This window comes from Podarcis muralis, chromosome 10, assembly GCF_964188315.1.
Source record: "Podarcis muralis chromosome 10, rPodMur119.hap1.1, whole genome shotgun sequence".
In the NCBI taxonomy this organism is placed as follows: Eukaryota; Metazoa; Chordata; class Lepidosauria; order Squamata; family Lacertidae; genus Podarcis; species Podarcis muralis.
In genome coordinates this window covers 55246502-55267517 of record NC_135664.1, presented here as the reverse complement: position 1 = coordinate 55267517, position 21016 = coordinate 55246502, and the positions used below count along the sequence as shown (strand labels likewise).

Below are 21016 nucleotides of genomic sequence, written 5' to 3'. Positions count from 1 at the left end.
CGGAATTAAAGCTATACCTATTAAAAACATACAGATAATTACAATAAAACCAGCGCAGCACCAGCCCTTTCATTAAAAGCAGCCAGTTCCCAAAGGCTTGTTACTCCAAGGTCTTCACCTGCCAGCAGAAGGACAGCAAGGAGGAAGCCAGTCTGACTTCTCTAGGCACAGAGTTCCAAAGCCTAGGAAGCGCCACCATGACCAGAGGTCTGGACTGATGAGAGATGCCATCTAGAAGCCTCTGGAGGGCACCATATTGGTTATGCCAGCTCTAGCCCGCCCCCAGTGCAGCCTTTGCACAGCAAAAAATGTCATAATGTTTGCAACAGACTCTGGCAAAGCCCACAGTGGAGCAACTCAAGTCAAGATGCATCCTGAATCAGCCACAAGAGCTGTGTGGTCACAGGTAATGTCATCAAGCCCTCCCTTGTATGATCTGAAACAAAATTTCCACACACATACACTTTAGAAGCAAACAAAATTAGAAGCTTTATTCACAAATGTATCACTTTCTTTTTTTAAGAAAAAGAATCATTTCTCAACCGCTATAAAATTCGTGCTGTCCAGCAGCTAGTGAAGTAAAGCTATCTTCAGGAAAGTCACGGGAACTCACACAGAGAGGCTTGAAACCCCCAAAAGACACTGCTGCAATTGGCCAAGTCTTCATGACTGGGCTAGTCAACAAAGCAGTGTTTTGTGTTCAGGAAAACCACAACAGAAGTTAACACTTCGACAGGGGCATAAGGTTTACTTTATTTATGAACATGTTACATAACATAATCCCCAGAACATCAAGGCGTTCTAAAAAGCATTTATAATTCCCGTCCAATGTGCTTGAAACCACCACCCATCCCAGACGACACTTGGCAAAAATACAGATCAATCCTTTACCTGTCAGTATTGTCAGCCACCCACATAAAGAACAGCAGGTGCTCTATCCTGGACACAAAAAAGACAGCCATCAAGGCCAGGCTGCATCCTGTCTGCTATTGCTCATGGAAAAAATAATCTGTTTCCAAATATAGACTCATTTTATTCAACCCCCCTTGGCAGCAGGACTAACCTGTTGATTTTAGAAGGATCCTGTTCATTACGTCTGTTGAATATTAAATATATATTTTGCATTGGTTACTTTCTCTGGCTCTGTAGGTGGGACTTAAATGTTAGTGATGGCAGGGCCCTCCCCAACTGCAAGAGGAACAAGCCATCTGCTGCCTGACTCGTATTCCGTTTGAAATACAGCTAGGGGCTGTGTGTTGTTGTTTTTTAAAGTGAAAAATACAAGGGGTCTTGAAAACACAGGATAACCTAAAAGCTAGAGAAAGGAAATAAAGTTGTACACTCTTCTGATAATCCTGGGAGGGAAAACAAACCCACTCGTTTCAGGCAAAAGGAAGCGACAGACAGGTTTAAAAAGAGGTTATGTTGTAATGTGATGGGTAGCAACTATCTCTTACAAGTAGCCAGATTTAGTACTATGACAATCACATGATGGAATAAGTAAAAACACAGTCCCTTAAATCTGAAGGTGTCTCTTGTTTCTAAGGGGTGTGTTTTCAGTGATTTGAGGAGCCTAAACCGTCAAAAGCCACCAGCAGTAAAGCTAAACGACCGGGCATTTTTCCCTCCAACCAGACGCTTCTTGCTATTTGGGTGCTTTGAGTTGGCTCCAGATTCTTGAGGCTGGGCACATTCCAAAAATTTATCCTTTTTGAAGCTCTGGGCAAGACGGGCTGCTCTCAGCTCTCTGAAAAAAAGAGGAGAATTTGATACAATTTAACACAAGGGGTTGCCAACGTCGCACAAACATTTGCACATACAGACTTTCCTTCCTGCCCACAGGGCCCCCTTCCACTGCTGAAAGTGGGCTTTCTACTGTTGATAACAGAGTAAGTTGTGGTGTAGTACATAACACTGTACTTGGTTGCAGTGTGGATGGGCAAAACTCTTGCCACTTTATTGGCTCCCCCCCCCCCCCAAGAATCCTGGGAATTGTGGTTTGTTGTGGGGTCTTATAACAAGTCAACACCCACAACAAAATGCGCTTCCCAGAATTCTTTTGGGGAAGCCACGGTGGATAAAAGTGGAATAAAAGTGCTTTAAATTGCATAGTGTAGATTTGACACAACCTCCATTCTTCCCTTGCCCTGCCCACTCAAAAGTAGCATGAAAAGTCACAGACCCTCCTCCTCACTTTAAAATAGCAGCAGGAGGTAAATAAAACTGGCTTGGAAAGTCAGTCTGGGTAATGTCTACTAGGAAGAGGTTCCACTCCCAGTGAAGGATTGTATCAGAGGCATGTGGAAACCCAGATGTCAGAATTCTATGATGAGGAAAAGACATGGCTTGGATTTTTTTCCTGACATAAGCCACAGTTGCATTTAGAACAGATAGGAGAAGCATTGGCCATCCAAATGCTGAACTACAACTCCCATAATCACTGGCCACTCTTGCTTGGGGCCTGGTGGTTGCTGAAGTTCAGTCAACATCTGGGGAGCCAATGGCTCTTCACACCTGATTAAGAACATGTTCTCCCTGCAACAGAGAAGTCGCTTCCAAGTCAGGTAGTCCAATGCCCTTGTTGTTTGCAAATCTTGATTAGCTACTGAAGCGTGAAGGTCTTTTTTTTTTTTTACCTTTCCAGCATGGCAATTTTGAACCTCTCCACATTCAGCTGTTCCTGAAGCTGGGCAGCTTTCCCAAGAGAAGGCCGGAGGACGGAGTGTTTGGTTAGTGCAGTGGCTGATGGCCTCACAACCGGATCAGGATGAATCATCAGCTGATGCAAGCAGAGGAGAGAGAGATTTTTATATTCAGTGATGTGGTTGGGTAATTTTAGATGCTGAATTTTCGGGGGGGAAGGGCAGGCTCTTTAGATGGCAATGTGTTTGGAGCATTACTTCAGCTACGTGGTAAGCCTACCCTGCTACATAACTGGATAGCTCAGTTGGTTAGAGCGTGGTGCTGATAACCACAAAGTCGTAGGTTCGATCCTCATATGGGACAGCTGTGTATTCCTGCATTGCAGGGTCCCTTCCAACTCTATGATTCTATGATTTGAGCACCCTCCTCATTCTGCTGAGTGGGGTCCTTAACTTCTGCCTCAAAGTCCTGATCCGACTGCACCATGGCTCATATCATTGATGTGTGGAAATGTCCCTGCTCCCCTCATGCTAGGAACTTAGGAAGCTGCCTTATACTGAATGAGACCATTGTCAATTCAGCTCAGTATTGCTTACACTGGCTGGCAGCAGCTCTTCGGGGTTTCAGGCAGGGGTCTCTCCTGGCCCCACCTGGAGATGACTGGAACCAAACCTGGGACGTTCTACATGCCAAGCAGATGCTGTACCACTGAGCTACAGTCCTCCCCCAAAGGACACTCACACTGAGCAGTTCTGCAAAGCCCCGCGACAGCTGCTGAGGGATTAGCGGAAGGTTGCCTTGGCGGATGTGATGCCACAGGGTGCCGTTGGTAGGCAGGGAACCACAGCCTGCTGCCAGAGAGATGGTCAGTGCAAGGGCAAAGATGTCTGCTTTGGGCAGGTAGCAGTATTGCTATGGAGGAAGCAGAAGATTTTAAAAGGAAAAAAAATATGGACTCAAGTCTGATCATGTTCAAATCAGCATCTCTCTTCAGGAAAAGGGATTTTAATGGGAAGTGTATAAGTTTCTGCTGAAGCCCCCATGAGCCAAAGAAAGCCCACATCATTACCTCTTGCAAGACTTCATTGGCCAAAAATCGGCTATCACCCTCTTCCACCTGGGGATTGGTTATGGATGTCACATGTCCAAGGTCCCCTAAGAAAAAGAAACTTGTGAGCCATGAAATGCATTAATATGTGCCAGCGGTCTTTGCAAGCTTTCTGCATTCAGCGAGTCCTACACAAGACAGATTAGTCTGCTGGAGAAACTCAGCATGTGCTACAGAATTTTATTTTATTTTTACTTGTATTTTTATTACAGATTTGTTTGCCACCCTGGGTTTCTTTGGGAGGAAAGACGAGGTACAAATTTGTTGAGTAGGGGAATTATACACCAGGGCTGTGGTCCTCCTGATGTGGTTGTAGTCCAACTCCCACTAATCCCAGCCAGCAAAGCCAATGATGACCGTTGTAGTCTTGCAATCTCTGGAGGGCTCTTCTTGCATGCTGGAACCTACAGCTGGCTTTTCTGGCCTGAGCCTCTGAGTGTTCTAGGCTCACACATACAATATATAATATTTCTTGAGTGAAATGTATTTGTCTACACTTGAGAAGGAAGCTAGCAGGCTGAAGGCAACTTTCAGGTTATATTACTCAAGCCCAGCAGCACCCTGATTAAGGCAAGGGTGGCAATCCATCCATCAAAGCAGGAATCATTCCATGGGTGACCTTGTTGGATATGTTCTACGCATAAAAAAATGGAATAAACAACCCCCAAGCAACCTAATGCAGTTATGTGTGTTCAGTTGATTCTTGCTGAACGCATTCTAATATCTATTCAGGACCCAGAACAGTTCTACTCGCCCCTCTTCCCACTTATCGTGGCCCTCTCTTCCATGGATCCCATCTGAGAATTTGGAGCTAAGAGATTGGTATATACACCCTAAAAACCATTCAAGTCTTATCCCTAGAAGCATAGAGTATTTACTCTACCAACCAATTTTATACACCACATTAGAAGAGGCAAAGCCGTCGTCTTCACTGTCGCTCTCCTCCTGACCTGCTGCCTGCTGCCCAATCAGCTTATGACATATAAAGATATTGCCTGTAAATGCAAAGACAGAAAAACAGCACGGAAGCTTGAAATGTCCACACGGATAAATTGCAGTCTGCATTCCACAATTACTTTCTAGCCTGCCATTAAATATCCAATCCGGGGAAGAGAGAAGTCTAGGAAATGCTGTCAGATAAACAAGTGGATTTCCTTTTGGATGGAGCTATGACTGATTTTACGGTTGTAAGCATCATCACCCCCAAATTCAAGTGAAACCTAATAAGATGTATTTCCAGAGTTTTCCAGCAATCGGGGTACAGTAGGGCTTGAATTATTTTATTTCCAAGAATCCTTGAGGAAAGGCGAGTATTGCAAAACTGCCCCCTTGTTTGATGCAGGAAATCCACATTTAGAATATCCCCATTGCTATATGGTCTCTGCTGGAAGGGGTCCCAACAAGGGACAGCCCACCATCCCTCTAGATAATTGGTTTCATTGTCAAACTGCCTTTACCATCAATATGTTTCTCTTGATGTTTGATTGAACTATACCAGCCCATTAGAATTAGGCAGCAGAGCCTTTGTCCCCTTCTATGTGTTTTCACCCACAGTCAACCCTGACCTCCAATCATAGGCTGAACATACCTAGAGCTCCTTCAGCCTATCCTCATATGGTCCATTTCAGCTTCCTATCTGTTGTGGGTGCATAGCTTCAGTGAATTAAACTGTAATCTCAACCCTGTCTACGCAGAAGTTGGTCCAACTGAATTCAATTGGCCAGGTAATTGGGGTTATGTCCAAGTTAGTAACAAGCTAGGCTCAAGTTTCCTTATTCCTTAGAACAAAACCCTAAACAAGGACTGGCACAGTTCCTATTTAATGGCCCCCATCCCGTCTAAAAGTTCAACTGTGCTTAACTCACTTTTCTGAAAGGGTTATGGCAATGTGCTTATGCACATTCACAAATATTTGATGCCTAAAGCATTGACCAAACTGCGGGAGGCAGTGGAAGACAGGAGTGCCTAAAGCATTGACCAAACTGCGGGAGGCAGTGGAAGACAGGAGTGCCTGGCGTGCTCTGGTCCATGGGATCACGAAGAGTCGGACACGACTAAACAACAACAAAGCATTACTGAACAGAAATGCTTACTGGGTTTGATGTCCAAGTGAACCAGGCCAGAAGTGTGAATATATTTCAGTCCCATGGAAACTTGCAGCAAGATCTCCTTCAGCTCAGATTCTTTGAAATAATCTGATGTATTTGCCTTTTCCAAAAGCACATCTTGAAGGCTCCCACCTGTGGAAAGCCAAGCGATCACAGCAGACAGAGTTCCTCGCCCACTTATTCACAGAGCCTTCTTCTGAAGCAGATTGCTCTCTTTTAGAAGGCAGGAATTTAGAAGATCTGGTTAACAGTTAAGTGGTAGCCTCACACTTCTGCCTCTTTGGTTTGAATCTACTAGCTTCCATGACTTGCATTTCAAAGGGTTTTGATTGACATCTTCTGCATTGGCTCTTTTATATAAGGAAACTCCCAACATTTGTGCTAGCCAGGCCCCCATGTAGGGTTACTCTCAGTACTGTGTCTTTTTACATATCTTAAATTCAGTTTACCACATTTCCATACCAGTTTGTGATTTATTTTTATTAAAATAATTTCACCAGTGTATTAGTGCTAATTTCTCCCAATGCATATTTTGTATGTCAACCTTTGCAAGCCATTCCCTAAATATAATTTTGCCTTATTTTAACCTTACATGTGCATTTTATGGACACCTGCCCTTAGTATATGCATTTTATACACATCATTTTGGTTGGAGAACTGGGCAGAAGTGTACGTGCAATGGGAACACCCATTTTCTGCAGATCCTTCTGCTAATGTCGAATGAACGCATGTGGATTTGGTACACTCTGCAGACCTCATGCAAGGGTGGTCCTTAACCACACCATTCCTCATGTTTGGTCCTTTAGAGAGCCCAGATTTTGCATTTGGGGTGGAGGTGGAGAGCTTCTATTCCTTGTGGCAGTTTATGAGTCTAGAAAGCAACAGGATGGCAGCTCATCTTGCTCTTCTGGACTTCCAAGCTCCATGAGCATCCATTAACCTCAATTTAAGTACACAAAGGACTTCACAAAGTGCATGTGAATTTAAAGTTTCAGTTAACATGGAAAGTTGAGCAGTATTCTAAGCCCCCACGTCTACCCTCAATCCTTACCATTGCAGTGCTCATTCTGAATGATCATGTGATCATCTTCTGCCCAAGCCGAGTAATAACGCACAACATGGGGATGATGGCCAAGCACAGCATGGGCATAGACTTCCCGCAAAGCCATTTGCCTAGAGAGAATGAGAGAGAGAGAGAGATGACCCATCATTCAAAGAACAATATTGTTGCGAGATCAGGAGTTTGGACAGAGGAGGGTTAATAGAGTCAGACAAGACTTCCTGGAGAACTTGGCAAAGTTATTCCTTCAATGGCTGGGAAATACCTGGAAGGGGATATGCTTCACCACCCCTACACTTAGAGAAACAATAGAAAGGTAAGCGCTGGTGACCCTGAAGTCTCTCACTGCTAAAAGATCTCTTTTTGGGGTGGGGGGAGGAAACAGTATTGTTATGGAACAAAAGTTCTTAATTCAATACTAGATTAGATTTCACTGGAGCGCTGGGCACGGACTAAGGAAAGGCAGGCCCTGAATGACATGGGGAAGGAAAAGGTTCATGAAACGGATGGCAGATTTCATTTTTAAATGCTTTCAGTCTGCTTTTCGCATGACCTTTTCCAATACATGGCTAATCTCAAATCCAACTTATTTACACACTAGCATCTTAGAGGATGTGCAATGTGGTTTGGGGAATCCAGAAGCAAACACTGCCTTTTGAACCTATTGTGGGAAGAACAATGACAATACCTATCATGGTCTATTTAAAAAAGGGTGGGGTGGGAGAGGTAAGATAAGCAGCCATGGTACAATTTCTAGCGTCATTCAATCCAGAAATTTATTGACCAATCCAGCCAAGGCTCTACTCATTTCATCAGCGTATCCACCCCCATCGTTCTGCCCGGACACTGAGGTCCAGCTCCGAGGGCCTTCTGGCGGTTCCCTCACTGCGAGAGGCCAAGTTACAGGGAACCAGGCAGAGGGCCTTCTCGGTAGTGGCGCCCGTCCTGTGGAACGCCCTCCCATCAGATGTCAAAGCGATAAACAACTACCTGACATTCAGAAGACATCTGAAGGCAGCCCTGTTCAGGGAAGTTTTTAATATGTGACATTTTAGTGTATTTTTCATCTTTGTTGGAAGCCGCCCAGAGTGGCTGGGGAAACCCAGCCAGATGGGCGGGGTATAATAAATTATTATTATTAATTATTATTATTATTATCATCATCATGGTGTGTCTGTGTGTGTGTTCTGCGATGGTCACTTACTCATCTGAGGAACCAGCAAGGGGTCTCTTGGAGCGCTTGATGGCATAGACGCACCCATCCAGCCTTTTGACGCACTTGTACACAGAACCAAATTCCCCCACACCTATTTTCTCCAGCTCCAAGAATTCCTTCTTGTAGCGGGAAACCATGTTGCTCTCACGTAAGAGGAATCTCTGGAGGAGAGAGAAAGTAATCCACTTAAGTTTAAGACAGGTTTGCCCATCAAATCCTGAGCACGACTTGAAGAGACCTTGCGATGTGAGGCCTTGGGTTCTGGTTCTCAGATGCAGTGATGTCCTTCCAGAAATAGCCAACATTGCTTTCCCATCACCCTTGACCGCTGGCTACCTTGGCTGGGCCTGATGGGCATTTGAGTCCAGCAAGATCTGGAGTTGGCACCAAGTTGGCTATCCTGCTTTGCACACACAGTATGGTATCCTGCTCCGCTGGAAACACTTCCAATCTTCTTCCTGATTTATCAATGAAGGAAGATCACCACCCTTCCACTATGTCACTTCACAAACTACTTTGGAAAGTGCCCTTAGTGTCCAGAGTAGTTTGCTATGCAGCATGGTACAGATGAAACAAAATCCTCAAGTCATATATTTTCCACTTGCAGGGTCAAAGCAGCTGGAGAGGAAGGACTGAGCATGATTTTTTTTACAGGGAAAAAAAGTAGTGCAAAAGCAAACTATTAAAGACACCCCCCCCCTCTTTGCAACTGGTTCACCACCACCCGCTTTCAAATTGCAGCCTCAGTGTCAACATTTTGCAAAATATAAAGGTAAAGGTAAAGGTACCCCTGCCCGTACGGGCCAGTCTTGACAGACTCTAGGGTTGTGCGCCCATCTCACTCAAGAGGCCGGGGGCCAGCGCTGTCCACAGACACTTCCGGGTCACGTGGCCAGCGTGACATCGCTGCTCTGGCAAGCCAGAGCCGCACACGGAAACGCCGTTTACCTTCCCGCTAGTAAGCGGTCCCTATTTATCTACTTGCACTCGGGGGTGCTTTCGAACTGCTAGGTTGGCAGGCGCTGGGACCGAACAACGGGAGCGCACCCCGCCGCGGGGATTCGAACCGCCGGCCTTTCGATCGGCAAGCCCTAGGCGCTGAGGCTTTTACCCACAGCGCCACCCGCGTCCCTTGAAAAATATAAAGCCTGATAAATCAAAGAACTGCACCCAGTATGTATTTATGCCCTTGCAGAAAATGCTATTGTTAGCACCCCTCCTGCAAAACATATTCTACGACAGATGTTCAGATTTTAATCAATGGTGTTGGCACCGTTTCTCTGCTAAGAGCTTCTAGTAGATCATAGCACTAACCTAGAATTAAACTTGGAGAGGCACAAACATCAAAGCCTTCAGGGCAGATGGAAATGGATCCAATATGCTGAGTCAAAATACTGCCAGCAGCCGTGCCAACATAAAAGTGCCTGCACTGCCCCATTTTGTTTCCCTTGGCATGTGATTGCTTTTGACGGCTACAGTCAGCACTCTGTTCCCTCTCAGCCCACAACTCTGGCTGAATAATTCACTCCGCGTGTAAGTTATAGCATCAGTGCTGACTCAGAGGCAGAGGGCATGCTACGTGCACAGGAAGCCACAGGTTCAATCCCTTAGAAAAGACCCTGACCCAAAGAGCGGCCAATACTGGTAAGATGGAGAATGAGTCTCACCTGGTAGAAGGCCACTTCCTATGCTCCCAGCAGCATTTCAAATTAATGAAGCCTGAAGAGTTAGATATGGACTGGGACAAGTTTCTTACTAAACCACATTGCCTGCAAGTTCGCAGGAGTAAAGGTCAAACCAGTGGCCCCCAGAACTCTGTGCTTCTTCCCCCATTCCTGCACTCTCCAGATGTTTTGGACTACAGCCCCCATCATCCCTGACTACTGCACATGCTAATTGGGCCTGACGGGAGTTTGAATCTACCACCATCTTAAGGCAGATACTGCATTACACAGACATCACTTCTTTGATTGTTATTGATGCTAAGGAAGTACTCTTCGGGTTGTTCTATAATTTATTAGAGTTTACATTACGATGGGGGGGGGGGAGTGGAGACATTTCACTTAGCTTAATTGAGGGAAAGACTGGAGCACATTATATGATCAAACCTAAGCTAGCTTTATCAAGGTACACAGCAAGCAAATAAGCATTTTGTGTAAGTTGGAATCTGTTAATTTTTGGAATGGAAATCTAGGAATTTGTTGATTTCTGACCAAGATATGATCAACCCATGGACAGGGTTGTATCTAAAGCTAGTCCAATGCAGATGAGACCCATTAATTTCAATAAACATTGGTAGCTTAGGCCCATTCATTACAGTGGGTTTGAGTATTTAGTTATTTTTGCTTTTGCATCCCACATTTTCTCCAAGAAGCTCAAGGTAGCATACATGGCGTTCCCTCTCTCCGTATTATTCTCACAACCACCCTGTGACGCGGGTTAGACCAAGAGACGGTGCCTGGTTCAAGGTCAACCAAGGATCTTCATGGCTGAGTGGGGATTTGACCCTGGTTCTCCAGGTCCTAGTCTAATACCTGAAAACCTCCACCAGGTTCATTTATGGCAAGTGCATTACTACCAGGAGAATCATTGAAAATGGGCAGGAGAGGGTAGAACTGGAAGAAAACAGGGAACTTCCACGTAGTTTTAAAACTGAACCAAAGTAAACTTTCAACTTGGCCTTCAGCCTGTAGCTCAGCTTATTAGCCGTACTTTATAACTTAAAACAGAGATCTGATGCAACACATAGTTTAGTTTTGAACGGTGATGTTGTTGAAACCTGTTAAGTAACTATCTGGTGTTGTAATAACTATTGCCTTGCACCACCGAATTTTTCCTCCCCACTCTATTTCATTAAAATATAAAACTATGGGCTTTCTTTGAAAATGTGCAATGAAAACAAAGTCAGTGCTAAGATTACTCTGTGTTACAGTAATACTGTTGTCTGCTGCTATAGGCCCACAAACAGCTTTCCCTCTTTCAGTATTAAACCGTTAACTTATGGCCATGATGCTTTTTGTGCACCTGTTTGAAGAAACGCACTACTCACCTTGGCTGGCAACCCTGGTTCCACCTGGCTCTCTTTTTGGTTGGGATCATCCCTGAAACGGTAAGTTTAATGACGTGAAGAAGCATCCCGGTTGCAAAGACAAGACGCAACTCCCAACTCTATTATTCAGTTTCACCATTTAAATATTTCAAACACCAGCTTCAGGAACTTCTCAAGCCACATGAAGTATTTATATAGACATTTCCGCATAAGCATAAGAGACCACTAGAAAAAAATCACTCAAAGACCACAGAGGCTATAGCCTTCAATTTAGGGTGATCGACATTCTAGTTTACAATCAATTCAGATTTCAAATTAATGCACAGCTGCCCTGACATCTGCAGACAGAGAGGGTTAGTGATGGAGCATTTTTAAAGGCATGAAATCTAATCCCAGTCTTTGTGAAATCTGAGACACTTGGAAAAAAGCATTCATCCAGCTCTGACAGACCTGAGGTTAGGGGATGGATTTGGTGATACCTCCAATCCATGTTTCATGGGCATAGCCAGGAATCTTGTTGGGGGGGGGGGGGGCGCAGAACCGACGTGATTGGTTAGTTAAGTATTTCTGTTTTACTTGCTCTAGAGAGGGGCAACTGCTACGCCCATGTTAAGTTTTGCATGTATTTATTCATAACCCTGCCCTGTCCCATTTCTGCAGTAACTTGGCAATTTCTGTTTTTTTAAATTTAGGAAAAATTGTGTTTAATCATATCCTTAAACAGTATTTTATCATTACACACATACTTAAATATTTATTTAATATTCCAATCTATGCATTTCTAACCCTTGAATAAAGTGCTTAATGCATTTTGGTACATTTCTTTCTTTTTGAGCCGGCAGTACTGCAAAATTCAGGGAAGTGCAGAATCCCAAAGATTTGTGCTATTAGTCTGGGAGGTGCAGATCAGTTCAGTTTGCTTTAAAATGCAGACCAAATGACATCCTCCACCATCCCTACCTGCAGAGAGCTTAATTTTTAAAATCCTACCCCCCCCCTTCCTGTGCCTGAAGATACAGGAATAACTCCTGCAGTTGAAAGCAATTAAGCTTCTCAGTTAGCCTTTGGCATCCGAACTCATATTGATGCAATGCCGATTGCTTAGTGACAGTTGATTATGCATTGACAATTGACAGCTGCTGGTTGGACCAGTGAAGGCCGAAACCTGTCTTTCCACAGTAGGCCATCCGATTAGATGTACCATGACCCATTGTCAGTAATCTTTACAGTCAAGTGCCATGCTTTTCACTCATACAATACTCCCTGCATGCTAGCTCCCCCGGCTAGGCATGGCTCTGAGAATCAGGGGGGGGGGGGAGGAATAATCTTCCTATTGTTTTTTTAAATCTATTTTTTGTAAACATACAAAACACACGCAGCCCATTATTTAACACTAAGAAACAGACACAACGCAGAATGCTTTCCGCATCCCTCCACCCACCTCCAGGAAGATTGCCAATTCTTAGCTTTGCGGTGTGCTCCAGTGGTTTAAGAGAGTCACACAGAGAGGTTATTAGAGTGGCGCTTTTATTGATCAACACAGCACTTGCTGGATGTCTCCTTTACATGCAGCAAAGACAAAGGAGCCCTCTTTGGGTTGAGGCAAAGGCTTTCAAAGCTTCCTATTGTTAAGAGAACCTTTCTGCCAAGAACTCCCAGAATCCCGACAGTTTTATCCAATACCCTGCTTCATGAAAGAAGTCCAGAGCACCCCCAACAGCAATGGAGTGTGTTTTGAAGTGAGGCAGCTGAGCAGGACAGCCTCCCCACACCAGAGCCATGCTCCCAGGAAGGCCTCCAAAAAATCAAGAAGCTGTATTGACCTACAAACCCACTGAACTTCAACAAAACATCTTCTACCTCAGATGCTCAAGGCGCTATGCCCGGGTGCCCAGTTTCTGGGGAGCACAAGTAGGGAGAGTGCTGTTTACTTCCTGTAGATATCTGGCTGGCCACTGCAAGAACGGGATACTGAACTAGATTTCATTTGAAACACAAACCATCCTGTGAAGAATTGTGAGGAAGGAGGAGGAGTGATCTGCTTTGCATGCAGAAGACATCCCAGGTTCAGCCCCTAGCAACTCCAGGTAGGATTGGGAATGTCAACAGCCTGAAACCCTGGAGTCTGAACAGATGATTCTCAGTTTGGTGGGTCAATAGTCTGATATGAGATAAAGGAGCTTCCAAACCACCCCCTCCATAGATGGCTGTACAGCCTCTGGAGAGAATTCTGATGTGGATTGTAGGCTGGTTCATGTGCTCAGTTCATGTGGCCAGCCCAGTTGGACCTCTTCAACCACTGTGAAGGCGTTTTTTAGAACACTCTGCCGAGACCATATAACACCGGTCTTAAAGGATCTACATTGACTCCCAGTACATTTCCGAGCACGATTCAAAGTGTTGGTGCTGACCTTTAAAGCCCTAAATGGCCTCGGCTCAGTATACCTGAAGGAGCGTCTCCACCCCCATCGTTCAGCCTGGACACTGAGGTCCAGGGCCTTCTTGGGGTTCCCTCCCTGCGAGAAGTGAGGTTATAGGGAACCAGGCAGAGGGCCTTTTTGGTAGTGGTGTACCCTGTGGAACACCCTCTCATCAGATGTCAAGGAAATAAACAACTATCTGACTTATAGAAGACATCAGAAGGCAGCCCTGTTTCAGGAAGTTTTTAATGTTTGATGTTTTCTCGTGTTTTTAATATTCTGTTGGGAGCCGCCCAGAGTGACTGGGGAAACCCAGCCAGATGGGCAGGATATAAATAAATTTATTATTAATTGTTGTTGTTGTTGTTATTGCTGCAAAGGAATGTCAGAAATTTATAGCAGGCAAGCTTGTCCGTTGTTATCAAACTCCTCACTCATGAGGCCCTGCAAAACAGTATTAAAAACCAATGGGCTACAAGATGGCTACCCTCGTATCTCCCTTTTGCCCCCTATAGAATATAAATTCTTAAGAAAAAAGAGAAAACACTCACAGCTCCCCTCTGGCTTTCCTCTTGCCACTGGGATGGAAAACCATTTGCCGATAAGACTCCGGTGTGAAGGGGTTAATGTTAACTAAGGAAGCGGGGGGAGTTTCCTCGGAGTCAGGACAGGAAGTGAACCTCAAGTTCCTCATCCCTTTGGAGGGGAACTTTCCCACAGGTGAAGGGAAAGCTGTCTTGGACAAGAGGCTCTAGATTGAAAACAACAACAGATAGTCAGCGGAGAATAGTCTAGTCCACCAGCATCAACCTGCAATAAAGAGGAAGGTCATAATGCTTGTTACTGTATTCCCAAACTCACCAATACCTGGACACCACATTAAGCCAGGGGTAGGTAATGTAGTGCCTGCCAGATGTTGGATTCTCAACTCCCATCAGGCCTAGTCAACCTGGCCTATGGAAAGGGACCATGGAGCTGTCCAACAACATCTGGAGAACCAGTTTTCCCACCTTTGTTATGCTTTGCAGTGTCAGTGGGTTAGGAATGTAAAAGACCTTCCTTGCTACATCAGACCAAGGTCCATCCAAGCCAGTGTTAGGATAATGGAAGTCCAGCCACATCTGGAAGGATCCACGATGGCTGCACCTGCTACACAAATTGCAGCTGGAATATCAGAGTCATGTGAAGGCTTTGACTTCCCGTCAAGTCGAATCCTTGTCAGCCATATGGACAAAAATCACAAAAAGGGGTCTTTCAACTATGTTACTATCACAGCAGGCTATTTTTGGCAGCAAAGCTTAAATACAGAACTGCAGATGCCAGGAGGATCTGCAGGCATCCAGCTTAACAAGCAGGAAGATGAAGGGGATTTTCTAAATTGCTCCATTTCAAACCTTAAGAGAGCAAAAATGCAATTAAGAGACTCACTCAGGATTGTGTCTTTATAGCTCGCAGAAGCTCCACATCCAAGCCTGGGACTTGGAAGTGACAGAAGCTGCTTTGAAGTAAAGCTTGTTCCTGCAATGCTACTTGAAGTCATTTTGATGGTAAAAATATATACCTACACTCACAGTATGGTGCACCCATTAGAAAGAACTTCAGCAGAGACTCTCAACAGTCAGCTATTCATCTGAGAGAATGTAGGTGCAGCTTTTACAATGACAGAGGGAGAAGAACCACAACTGAAGGTGTTTCTGTCTACCTAGCCCAGCATCACTTGTTAAGCAGGTGTACAATTCATTTACACCCCACCTTTCCTTCAATGAGAATAAGGCATCAGGCATGCTTTGCCTGCTCCCCAATTGCACCCTCACAACAACCCGGTGAAGTAGATTCAACTGAGAGAGAGCGGTCGCTCATGGCCAAGTGAAGATTTGAACTTGGGTTTCTCCAGTCTCAGTCTATGACACTAACCACTGCACGGCATTTCCTTTTATGGGTACCATACTACTGGGACATGGGGCACTGGACAGGAGTGGTTAATGGCACCAGAGTGACTGCAAGTGTTCCTTAACAGTCAGTGGAAAAGTTGCCAAGTATGTCCTGTTAGGATGGCCGTTAGCTAAGTGGTAGTGGTTGCTTTCTGAGTAGTTTGGAAATATGTTGAAGGTGGAACTGACTTTATCACTCCAAGCTAAAGATGTAATCGAGGTATGTGTGGGTATCTGTGAAAGGGAACAGAGATGATAGAGGGCTAGGTGAGCATATGAACAGAACTGGGCAGGCTTCAGGTTTGTGTCCTCCCCTTTTTGAGTGTGGCTACACTCAGAGCTTACACTCTGTAAGCTCTCATTTCCATTCTAACCATAGCTATGTGTTATGTCCAAACCCTGACCTACTATACTTTAGTACTGTATACTACTTTGGTTTACTGAAACATGCCACATTCACACTGGCACATTCAGTTTATGAAGCTGGCTAGTTTCAATATACCACACTTAAGATTAAGCAGGGGGCACACAAAATGCTAAATAGCAGTTCAATGAAACCAGAAACCGATTTCTGAGCTCCTTATGACCACTAAGGAGATGGAAAGCAAAAAAATAAAAAAGCCCAAGGCTCAGCCAGGCTCATTCACATAACCCTAAATTATAGTTTAGTGCTATATGTCTAAACCAGATCAGAGAAAGAGAGAGATGAGTTTGTGGGCTCTGTAAACTAACAGTGTTTAGTGGTGCTGGCTGCCTCTCTGGAAGTTTGATGTGGGACATTGGAATTTGCAATCGAGAGTGTTCATTCTGGTTCTAGGATGAAAGGTAAAGGTAAAAGGACCCCTGACCGCTAGGTCCAGTCGCGGACGACTCTGGGGTTGCAGCGTTCATCTTGCTTTATTGGCTGAGGGATCTGGCGTTTGTCCACAGACAACTTCCGGGTCATGTGGCCAGCATGACTAAGCCGCTTCTGGTGAACCAGAGCAGCGCATGGAAACGCTGTTTACCTTCCTGCTGGAGCAGTACCTATTTATCTACTTGCACTTTGACGTGCTTTTGAACTGCTAGGTTGGCAGGAGCTGGGACTGAGCAATGGGAGCTCACCCCGTCGTGGGGATTTGAACTGCCGACCTTCTGATCGGCAAGCCCTAGGCTCTGTGGTTTAGGACAAAACTTGTCCCCAAATTCTCAGCAGTTCTTGTCATTTGAAAGTGTTTTCTATTTTTCTGGCTTATGCATACGGTACTTTAGAATCTCAGTCCACACACAGTTGAACTTATTGTATTGTTTGCGAGGTGGCCTGTGCACTTCTCTTTCTGTGAAACATTTCTTCAGCACTCTGCAGTCTTCCCAAATGCCCACACTTCCTGATCGGAGGAAGATCCATGGGATGAGTTGCCTCATGACATCTTCCCCTGAGCTTCAAATTAAAGCACGGGAAGATAGGGAAGCTGGCTACCAAGCACTTGAGATTAGTATGTCAAATGATTTTGTTCAAGGGAAGTCCTTAAAAAGAGAGTTCTCCACAATCATTTCTTTAAAAGTAAGAGACTTCGCTTAGAAAACCCCCAAGCATAAACAACTGGATGGCATCCAGTAAGCAGCCTCCCCACCTTCCTGTGCTTGGAGAAAAGTCCAAGCATGGTTATCACGCTGTTTTCAGGAAGCACACATACCCAAACTCACTGCTGAGTGCAGGGCACCAGAGACATGGTGTAAAAGGTAAAGGTAAAGGTACCCCTGCCCTTGAGTGAGATGGGCGCACAACCCTAGAGTCTGGCAAGACTGGCCCGTACGGGCAGGGGTACCTTTACCTTACCCCTGCCCATACGGGCCAGTCTTGACAGACTCTAGGGTTGTGCGCTCATCTCACTCTATAGGCCGGGGGCCAGCGCTGTCCGCAGACACTTCCGGGTCACGTGGCCAGCGTGACAAGCTGCATCTGGCGAGCCAGCGCAGCACACGGAACACCGTTTACCTTCCCGCCAGTAAGCGGTCCCTATTTATCTACTTGCACCCAGGGGTGCTTTCGAACTGCTAGGTTGGCAGGCGCTGGGACCGAGCAACAGGAGCGCACCCCGCCGCGGGGATTCGAACCGCCGACCTTTCGATCGGCAAGTCCTAGGCGCTGAGGCTTTAACCCACAGCGCCACCCACGTCCCTAGAGACATGGTGTAGAGGTTAGCATATCAGACTAGGACCTGGAAGACTAAAGCTGAAATCCCCATTCAGGTATGAAGTTCACCAGGCCCCAGGTCAGTCACTGCCTCATGGCCTACCTCACAGGGTTGTTCTGAGGATGAAATGTGGAGGGGGAGAACCATGTATGCCACTTCGTGAGCCCCTTGAAGGAAGATTGGGTGTAAAAGTTATAGTAGAAATATTAAGTTTTGTAGAATGAAAAAAAGGATGCTCACAAAGACCCCTCAACCACGTTGAAAGTCTAACAACTGCTACCAAAGCCGCCCCTCCCCCGTTGAGGATTTTTGTACACAATGTGCCATATAAATACACACACCACATCACCTTACCTTTGGAGTATGTGGGGTGTCACAGAGCTGGAGCTTTTGCCAGGTGATGTAGTGCAGCGGCGTCCCAGGATAATCTTCCAAAGGGAGAGGTTTCTTCCTCAGAGATTCCTTACCTTTCCTCACTGGACTTGCCCACGATTTCGGGAAAGAAAGATCATCCAACTGCCTCTGTGGGGTGACCGGAACAGGGCAGTTTACTCTCCAGTTCCCAGTCTCCCAGTTTTTCTGAGGGGTGACATGACTCGGCTCTTCCTCTTGCATGCTATTGTCTTCTTCCATCTCAGTGTCTTCTCCACAACTTGAAAAATCCAGCTTCTGGATGAAGTTATTACTGCTACTGCTCTCCCAGTCATCCATGGTAGCTGGAAAGAAACAAAACACACAGCCCATTGATTAGCCTTTTGCAATACCTGTCTCAGCCTAGGAAGTTACATCTAGCCTAAGGCTCCAGGAACAAATTCCTTCAAAACAAAGTTCTTAGATACTTTCCCCTTCAATCTTCTCAATTGCGCAATTTCACACAATGCAAAGGCCACACAAACTACCTTGACTTTGTCCCCAGAGTTGTATTTGCTTACAAGAGCTAGTTTTCAGCTTTTACTCAATATACAGACATCCATTTTGAATAATCCCACAGCTACACTGGCATGAGAAGACATCCTCCATTTGAAAATAAGACGGCATTTAAAAAAGAAAAATAGTAAGGGAGAGAAAGAAAGACTCTGAGGAGACCCAGGAATAAGGGTATTGTTATATTAACCCTGAAATTCTATGTACACTGCTTTGGGAATTAGCCCCACTGAACTCACTGGGAGTTTTTCCAAGTAAATGTGAATAGTCTGTGGCTGCACACAGGTCTCATATTAATCAGGAATAAGCATTTAGTCCACAGCTGTCCTCACACAAGGGGTTAAGTCAGTATATACAGAAACTAGGCAGAGAAAAGCCCCACATAATAATCCCTTTACACTGATCTCCAGAAGGAAGGCCCTATGCTACAGCCAGATGCAAAGGCACCCAGCCAGCTAGCAAACATTTTCTGACATAGCCCATTCTGACTGGAAAAACTGGCCCTTAATAATGCCCTCACAGAATTTATAACTGCTCCAACCCACTGCCATTAAAAACCAACAATTAAAAGCACAGCATCACCTGTGTTCAAAATGACCCCATACCATTTCCTGCTCTTTCCTTCCTCCTCAACCTACTGAATTGCAGGTCTGGCCTTACAGTGCATGCTGGGATTGAGGTTTTGCAAAACGCCACTTAAGAGCAGTTCCCTTCCCTGCATAGCTTCCTGTTTTTCATCATGGTCCATCCTGCAAGGACTTGCATCCATGCAGCTCCCACAGCATTGGAAAGCGCTTGCCCATGAGAAGTAAGGGTGAGCAGTGACGTAGCCAGGTTTGCTGGCGATACCAAATTGTTCAGAGTGGCTAAAACAGAAAGAAGGTGGCAAAGAGGTCCAAAAGGACATCTCCAAACGGAGCGAATGGACATGATTTCACAGATAGGCTCATGGGGTCTGAACCCACCAGGAATGAGACCTTGGGGGTCACAGTTGACAGCTCACTGAAGATGCTGACACAGTGTGCAGCAGCAGCAGTGAAAAAACAGGCAAATTCCATACTAGGGATCATTAGGAAATGAAAATAAAACACAGAGCAGTTATTGAAACCTGCGGTGTAACTGCACTTGGGAGCAGTAGCCTGTACAGTTCTGGCTGCTTTGCCTCAAGGAGGATATTGTAGAGTTGGTATGGAGAAAGTGGTTGGAGAAATGTTCTCCACAACTCAGGGCCATCCACTGCAGTTGAAATGTTGGAAGATTCAGGACAGGCAAAAGAAAAGACTTTTGCACATAGTTAAAACCATGGAATTCATTCCCAAAAGAGGCAGTGTCGGCCTCTTGCAAGGTTTTAAAAGAGGATTAGGCACTTTTGAGGAGAGTAAGGGTACCAGTGGCAGGTATGCTATGGCATAATCCCTCTTTGCTGGTCTGTCTTTAGTATCTGCATGTTTTGGATTTTCTGGCTGATTGGCTCTGAAGCTAATTGTTATGATTTGTTAGTATTTGTATTGTTATGTATTGCGTTTGTGTTCTGGATGGTAAACATCTTTGGAAAAATAGGCAGGATATGCATTCATATATATATATAACCTAGCTTGCAGACCAAACCAACATATTGGCAAGTCCAGAGGGAGGTCCTACTGAACTTGGTGGAGAATAATTGTGCATAAGCCGAAGTGCCAGAAAGGAAGTCCCATTTCTGATTGGACACCCCCAGAGATTGTGCCTTTAGGATGTAATCCTGTGCAGAGGATCTTGCAACCAAATCTTATGCGTATTTACTCATAGGTGGCACTTTGACCGACAGACTTTTTCTTTCGGATATGTGTGGTTGCACTCCTAACCCCGCTTACCACAGAGTAAGCCCCATTCAAAAGGCCAGCACTTACACGCAGCAACACGGTTAGAGCAATAGACTTGGGTGCAAATCCTCATAGCATGGAACGCAGCCTCACAGGGTTGTTGCCAGGAAAAGGTGGGAAACAAAGAACCCCCAAATTCATTCATTTTAAAGGCGCGTGCGTCCCTGTTAAGCCTTTTAAGAAAGGCAAAAGGCTACAAGCATTTGCAGTGCAAGCCCTTGAGCAGTTTAATGGGGTGGGGGATTTACACGTAGCGCAAAACGGATCGGGCTGTTAAGCTCTCAGGTGCAGCGCTGCGCGTGTTTACTCGGGACTTTTCCTTTCCACCGAACAAGCGTCCCCAGGCCCGTGCGCCACCTCCCAAGTTTGCGCGCGGCCGCCAGCGCGCACACGGGCTTGCAGCCGGCCGATTCCCTGCGCACCAAGAGGATCGCGGGCAGAGGAAGGCGGGCATCCCTCCTCCGAGCTGGGCGTCAGCTGCCCGCAGCCCGCGCAAGGCCCCGTCTGGCCAGCCGGGC

General features: G+C 45.6%; 1 protein-coding gene across 2 annotated transcripts; it reads right to left on the bottom strand.

Annotated features, from left to right (window-relative positions):
* Positions 1–721: 721 nt before the first annotated feature.
* Positions 722–21016, bottom strand: WEE2 (WEE2 oocyte meiosis inhibiting kinase). 2 transcript variants are annotated; one of them, XM_028746102.2, is made up of 12 exons: positions 20921–21016; positions 18067–18428; positions 14156–14355; positions 11185–11236; positions 8124–8296; positions 6911–7032; positions 5845–5991; positions 4639–4746; positions 3713–3798; positions 3385–3555; positions 2637–2779; positions 722–1747 (listed from the first exon to the last, which is right to left on the bottom strand). In XM_028746102.2, exons 2-12 carry the CDS (start codon positions 18421–18423, stop codon positions 1582–1584), a joined length of 1725 nt encoding a protein of 574 aa, XP_028601935.2. In that variant the 5' UTR covers positions 18424–18428; positions 20921–21016; the 3' UTR covers positions 722–1581. The 2 variants fall into 2 exon arrangements, with proteins under 2 accessions (XP_028601935.2, XP_028601934.2); XM_028746101.2 differs by having other exon boundaries at positions 20526–21007.